Source organism: Dipodomys ordii, unplaced genomic scaffold, assembly GCF_000151885.1.
Source record: "Dipodomys ordii isolate 6190 unplaced genomic scaffold, Dord_2.0 Scaffold13, whole genome shotgun sequence".
NCBI classification, from domain to species: domain Eukaryota; kingdom Metazoa; phylum Chordata; class Mammalia; order Rodentia; family Heteromyidae; genus Dipodomys; species Dipodomys ordii.
Window position 1 is genome coordinate 12239379 of NW_012267229.1, and position 7168 is coordinate 12246546.

The window sequence follows — 7168 nt, forward strand, 5'->3', positions numbered from 1 at the left end:
AAAAAAAAAAAAAAAGAGTTTAAGAAACTAAATATTACAAGTGAGGTCTTCCCCAATCCCTTCTCTCACCTCTGGCCCCAGAAATACCAACACCCTGAACTCGCTGTGTATTCACCCTTTGTTCCTCTTTAGTGTGTATGTGTGTGTGTGTGTGCGTGCGCACGCAGTACTGGGGGCTGAAACTCAGCACCTGGATTCTATCCCTAAGTTTTATGCTCAAGGCTGGTGCTCTATCACTTGTGCCATGACTCCACTTCTAGATTTTTACTGGTTAATTAGAAGTAAGAGCCTTGCAGGCTTTCCTGCCTAAGCTAGCTTCAAACTGTGATCCTTAGATCTCAGCCTCCTGAGGAGCTGGGATTACAGGCGTGAGTAACTGCCACCTGGCTTGTCTTCATTCTTCTACATGTTCATAACCCCATAGCTATTTCCAGGTGTGGTTCTGTGAGCCTCTGAACTTGACATTGGTTCTTACTCCATGACCCACTGTGCCTTTTGCCCTTTCCTGTCAGCAGGGCCTTTGAGTAGGGCACACAGTGGTAGCTGTAGCTCTGCCTAGAAAGACTTGGAAAACATCATATTAAGTGAAGTAAGCCAGACACAAAGAAACATAGGTCCCATGGTTTCCCTTATTTGCAATAATTAGCATATGTCTAGGATAATCTTATCAGATAATCAGAATAGCTCAATAGCTGTGGACATATGACCATATAAGATGATGCTAAGTGAAATGAACTCCAAGACATGGACACAAGAGGTTTTCCTTTGTTATTGTTGTTTTTAATGTACTATGTGATTTTTTTCTTTTGTATGTTCTTCCCCATATGGTATATCCCCTGTTGTCACTGTATTTGATTTTGGTACCCTGGTATTGTATATACGTTTATCTGAGTTAGGGAAGGGAAGGGGAGCAACAAAATGTTGAGACAAAGGACAAGGGGGAACCAATGCAACCGCGACATACACAAGAAATTGTTGGAAATGATCTGTACAACTTGGGGGTGTTGAGGAGGGAGGGAAAATAGGAGAAAAAGAAGGGGTAACCAGTTTAACAAGAACTGTACTTATTATGTTATTTATGTAACTGTAACCCCTTTATACATCACCTTGACGATTAAAATATATATATATATATATATATATATATATATATATGGAAAAAATAAAAGAGCTAGCGGTAGAGCTCAACTGGTAAAGCACTTGCTTAAGACACGCCCCTCCCCAGCACAGGCAACAGAATGGGAGGAAGGGAGGAATGGTGTATGGGCAGGGAAGGCGCCAGGATGTGCCGGCCCTGCAGGACTCACACACAGAGGAGACCTCCATGAGAGAGCAGTCGGAATCGGAGCGGGCTGGCAGCTGGAGAGGCAACAGTGTCTTCTGGTGCCTGGCATGGAGCTTAGGTGCTTGTTAAGCAGCTTGGTGCCCCAGCCAAGTACCTCCAAGAAGCAGCACTGTCCTTTCCTGTCCCTTAGAGACACCTGCTCACTTTCTGACTCTTCCCAACTATGGCCCCGAATGGTCTCCACTGGTGCCTGTCATTACTGGGCACACACGTGGGCGGGGCTCATCCCCAGGTACCATTTGCTACTTTGGTCACCTCATGCTGGCAATGGATGCCAGGCTCTTGGGCAGCTTCACCCTCCCCTCCTGGTCACTGTCTCTGCTCAAGTGTTTCCCTGTCCAGCTCTTCATCTCTCAGCCCAGCTCTTTGCATGATCTTGGTTTGGAGGGCTGGGCACAGAGGAAAGGCACAGTGCTGTGCTGCCTGCTGCCCCTGGCTGCAGCCCCTGACTCCACGAGCACCCCCCCCAGCCCCAGGTACTTGGTGTTGTTGGGGAGCTTCATGAGCCTGGAGACCCGCCATAAGCCTCGGAGAGACCATCCTGAGGTTCTTGGCTGCTCTAGCCCAATTCTAAAGCAATACCAGAATTCCTGCACTGGATGGTGCTGGGTACCCTTGCCACATGCCAGTGAGGGATGAAGTGTTGTCCAGAAACTGAGTGGGAGGGTGAGGCTCTCACTCCGGTCCCGCAGGCTCATGCAACTCACACACATTCAGAAATGCACCCCACTTTAGTAAAGATGTGGTCTGGAGAAAACTCCAAATAACCATGATTTATGCCAAAGAGACACCAATTCTCTCTCGTGTTAAAAGTCTCGGGCCAGTATTACAGCAGTTCCATGTTCTTCCGCCTCCCAGGTGCCTTTGATTTTACTTCCTACCATCCTTAGGTCAGGGTTTCCACCGCTTGATCCCAAATAGCTGCTGTGCTCCAACCATCAGGTTCACCTTCGGCTCAATTCAAAAGATGAAGGGATGACAAAGGGGACACCTCGTCCTTTAAGGCAACTTTCTAGATGTTACACATACTGCCTTACCAGGGCCAGATCTGGATGTCATGCTAATATCCACTTGCAAGGGCAGCTGGGAAATGTAGTCTTTTGTTATGTCACTCTGCGAATCTGGGCTGCTCACACATAGGGTTTGCCCCTCTCTCTCCCTCCTCCTCTCTCCCCCTGCTCTGGCTACAGTGGGCACTGGCCTGGGGGGCAACTGCACGGGCTGTGTGATCTGCTCGGAGGAGAACGGCTGCTCCACATGCCAGCAGAGGCTTTTCCTGTTCATCCGGCGGGAAGGCATCCGCCAGTACGGCAAGTGTGTGCACGACTGTCCCCTCGGCTTCTTCGGCATCCGAGGCCAGGAGGTCAACAGGTGCAGAAGTACGTGGCTTCTTCAGGCACCCCACCCACTCCCCCTAACACAACCTGGGGGGACGGTGATTCAGGAATGTCCTTGAGCCCAAACTCTGCCGCAGGCACTGTACCCCAAGGCCCTCTGCCTGCATTAGCACCAAGGGCAGGGACTCCTCCCTTCTACACCACTTTGCTGTGTGACTCTGGACTGACCTCCTCTGGAACTCAGATAGGAAACTAGATCATAAGTCCAATCTCTATTTTTCGACCTGAAACCAGCCATCGTTGCCTCTGAGTCTTGGGGGGAATCGAACCAGAGACTCCTTACTCCCAGACCACATTTTGTTGAGTGACTCTAGGTGCATCTCCCGGCCCTCTCTGCCCAGGCTTGACGCCATTAGAAAGGAAGGATCTCTTGGGTTGCAGTCCTGTGTGGCCCTCGCCAGATCTGGGCTACTGAGGGGACCCTGAGTCCCAACCCCAGAGTCTCAGACCCATGGCACCCTAGGAGCCCCTCAGGACCCCTACCCCTGGCGGCTGCCCTCACCCCGGGGTGTCCCGGCTCTGTTTCAGAATGTGGGGCTACTTGCGAGAGCTGCTTCAGCCAAGACTTCTGCATCCGGTGCAAGCGGCGCTTCCACCTGTACAAGGGGAAGTGCCTGCCGGCCTGCCCGCCGGGCACCGTGACCCACCGGGGCACGCGCGAGTGCCAGGGTGAGTGGAGGAGGGCCCAGGGGTGAGCCTCACAGATCTCGGCTGCCTGAGTAGCTAGGATTATAGGCTTGGCCTGCTCAGGAGGCCAAGATCTGAGGATTGTAGTTCAAAGCCAGCCCACGCAGGAAAGTCCATGAGACTCTTATCTCCAATTAACCACCAGAAAACCGGAAGGGGTGCTGTGGCTCCAAGTGGTAGAGCACTAGCCTTGAGCAAAAAGGGACAGAGCCCAGGCCCTGAGTTCAAGTCCCACCACTGACAATGAAAAAAAAAGAAAGGAAGTCCTGCCCTGCTCCTGGCCTTGGGGCCCTATCCTGCAGTGTGGCAGTGTTCCCAGCCACCGGTGCTCTGAGCTCAGGGCCCAGGGTCTCTTAAAGGAAGCCAACGTGGAAAAAATAAATGACTGCATACAATTTTAAATGAGCCTCTGTGTCCATGACAGCCGCGGCTTCCGGTAGCCTTTGCCTTGGGCCACTGACCAAAGCCACACTGCCGAGTTCCAAACCCGAGTTCTGCTCCTGCCTCCGGCCAGCAGGCAGCCCCCTTCCTTCCTGTCCCTCCCTGCCCTCCCCCGGGCGCCACTCCAGCCACTGGGCCTCTCACACCCACCAGCCCAGGCCCTACCCCTACCTCCCATGTCACCTCCTCCACGAAGCCTTTTCCTTCCAAGCTAAGCAGTCAGCCCTGGCTTCCGGGCAGAGCAGCGGCATCTTGCCTCAGCTCTGATGGCAGCAGCTCCCAGGCGTCTCTCCCCTCTCAGCAGAGGACTGGTCCCTTGCAGGTCACCTTGCAGGGCTTCAGACCCCAGACCCTACCCTTCGCCTCCAAGGTTCTTAATGCCAGTTGACTTACTTGTCTGTCTGTCCCTTTGTCCACAGAGGAATGTGAACTGGGCTCCTGGAGCAGCTGGAGCCCCTGCACACACAATGGGAAGACCTGTGGCTCCACCTGGGGCCTGGAGACCCGGGTGCGAGAGGCCGGCCGGGCTGGGCAGGAGGAGGCAGCCACCTGTCAGGTGCTGTCTGAGTCTAGGAAATGTCTCATCCAGAGGCCCTGTCCCGGAGGTGAGTGCCCGGGACTGCCTGCCAGGCTACCAGGTCACCACCCAGCCAGGCCGCCCGTGGGTTTGGCACTGTGTCCCTGGCACGGGCCTTCCGCATTGGGGGAGCCCCAAGCCGCCAGGACACAGCCCCCTCCTCCACACCACTCTGCCCTGCCCAGAGATGCCTGGGGCCCAGACACACATGAGCTCAGCGCCATTGTCCAGTGACACCTGGGGAATGGGGGCAGGACGTGAGCGAACTAGATACAAGAGGAGCAACTCTTCTTTGTGGAGGAGGACGGCCACACCCGCACCTCCCAATCACTCTCCACTGAATGCTATTGGGATCCCCTTTCGCGTGGCAAACAAGACCTCTTTGTAAACCAGACCTTGGGGGTTGGCCTTGCTCCAGCTTCACCTTTGTTTGTCTTCTGTCAATCACAATAGATCAGATGGGCTCCAGCAAGGTGGAGGGGGCAGACAGTGTGAGGGAGGGGGAAATGAGGGGGCGGTACCAGAGGCACAGACCTGCTGCTGGGGGGGGGGGGGGGTACAGAGGACGCGGGAGTTCAGGTGATGGGCACCAGAGGAGCAGGCTTGCCAGGACCAGGAAGAAAGGGGGTCATCAGGAGAGGACCCAGTGGAGATGGAGCAGAGGACCACCCCCCCACCCCCCTACCCTCCTCTACTGTTCTTGAGCTTGAGCTCAGGGCCTCAGCTCTGTCCCTGAGATTTTTGTGCTCAAGGCTAGCACTCTACCACTTGAGCCATAGCTCTGCTTCCAACTTTTTGTAGTTAATTGGAGATAAGAGTCCCACAGACTTTCCCACCTGGGCTGGCTTTGAACCACGATCCTCATATCTCAGCCTCCTGAGTAGCTAAGGAGCACCCAGGAGCACCCACCCCCAGCAACTGCAGGAAAGTGTTCAATTTGGGGAAACTTCTCTTGAAGGCCTGCCTCCCAGATCTACCCAGAGCTAGCTGGGCGCCAGTAGCTAATGCCTGAAATCCTAGCTGCTCAAGAGCCTGAGATCTGAGGATCATGGTTTGGAGCTAGCCCTGGCAGGAAAGTCCATGAGACTCTTATCTCCAATTAACCAGAAAGCCAGAAGTGGAACTGTGGCTCCAAGTGGTAGAGTGCTAGCCTTGAGTAAAAAAGCTCAGGGACAGCACCCAGGCCCTAAGTTCAAACAGAGATCTATCCAGACCTGCAGCTCTAAAACAAGGCCCTGTGCATTTATTTTTCTTTTGCAGAGAAAACCCCCCGGCAGAAGAAGGGCCGGAAGGACCAGCGCTCCAGAAAGGACCGGAAGCTAGACCGCAGGCCAGACCGGAGGCAGGGCCGGCCAGGCCCCCAGTGATCTGGGCCTCTCCTTTTCTGTTTCACTTCCTGCCCCTTGCTTGCTGCCCTCTTTTAGGACAATCTGTTAATCTGCTTCCACTCTTGTTATTTTCTTGAGCACATCTGTATTTTCTCCCTCTCCCCCCCTTCCCCCTTCCCTGCTTTCTCTTCTTTACTCTTATTTGTCCCCTTTTTCATTTATTCTTGTTTTTCTTTGTTCTTCATCATGCCCCCCCACACACACACATGAAGAGTGAGATCTTGACATAGTGCCTTCCCTTGTGGCCCCTTCTACTCCACAAAGAAAACAAGTATCTTTCTCTCTCAGCCTTTCCCCTGACCTTGTCCCATCCCCCACCATTGCATGGAAGTTAGGGGGGACCAGGCTCAGCACGGGCCAGTCCCAGAGCCCAGCTTCTGGCCCGGGGAGACACTGCACCCGGGGGGCTGTAACCTTTCACCCTCGGAGTGTCTCTGAAGGTCATTTCCACAGTCCTCAGCCACCAGCCTCCCACTGAGGCCAACTGGGGAAGAGGTTCCCAGCCTCCCAGGCCCAGCTCGGACAGCTTGTTGCAGCTAGAAGTTGGAGGAGTCTCAGTGGTGCCCCAGGCCTGTCAGGCACCTGCTTCACCCCTTGCCTCCCTGTGTCTCCAGCACACATCCTTTCCCCAGCTGACCACCTCCCGAGACCCTGGGGAATGCATACACTAGAGCAGATGGACTGTCAGCCCAGGGGAGCAAGTGGCCCACCCCAGAGGCCACAGAAGCCATGTGGAGCTCTGAGATTATCCAGGCGACCCACTGCAGCTTGTTCCTTGTACCCACGGGGAAACTGAGGCCTGAGGATGTGGCACGCAGTCCGTTCTTGTTTGGTTATCCTGCTCGGTGCATCACAGTTGAGAGGAAATCCAGGGTGTCTGGGAAAAGCAAGAAGGAGATTGTGGCATCAGGTGCCAAGGGGTGGTGCCCCCACACTTGCTTACCTCTGGCTTGGAGTCCCTGCTCATTTGTGCTTCACGGAGACACCCCGGCCCCAAGGCAGGAAGGACGCTGGGAGGAGCCATCAGCATGGACCAGCTCAGAAGCAAGTTTCTGCTCACTCCTGTCACAAAGGGTTAAACACCCTGGGAAGGGAAAATTATGCTCCTGATTTGCATGTGGTGGCCTGGGCTGAGGTGAGGTTCCAGGTCACTTCTCTCAGACCAAGGCAGTGACCCTGGCACTTGCCTTCCGCCTTAGATGCCCCCAGCTTTGTTCTGGACCTTTTAAGGCCCATCCTCACCCTCCCTTCACACCTCCCTGAGGACAGTCAGAGTCCCTGCTCATCTGCTCGGACCCCAGCTGCCTTTCTGGAAAGGTTTGTGCCTATCAAA

General features: G+C 54.3%; 1 protein-coding gene across 1 annotated transcript in view; it reads left to right on the forward strand.

The window, feature by feature from the left end:
* Positions 1 to 5814, forward strand: part of Rspo4 (R-spondin 4) — an 18410-nt gene extending 12596 nt beyond the window's left edge. Inside the window, exons 2-6 of the mRNA XM_013010655.1 lie at positions 1026 to 1039; positions 2536 to 2724; positions 3271 to 3411; positions 4290 to 4475; positions 5708 to 5814. Of these exons, the coding sequence (XP_012866109.1) occupies positions 1026 to 1039; positions 2536 to 2724; positions 3271 to 3411; positions 4290 to 4475; positions 5708 to 5814 (637 nt within the window). The remainder of the gene's footprint in view (positions 1 to 1025; positions 1040 to 2535; positions 2725 to 3270; positions 3412 to 4289; positions 4476 to 5707) is intronic.
* Positions 5815 to 7168: the final 1354 nt, after the last annotated feature.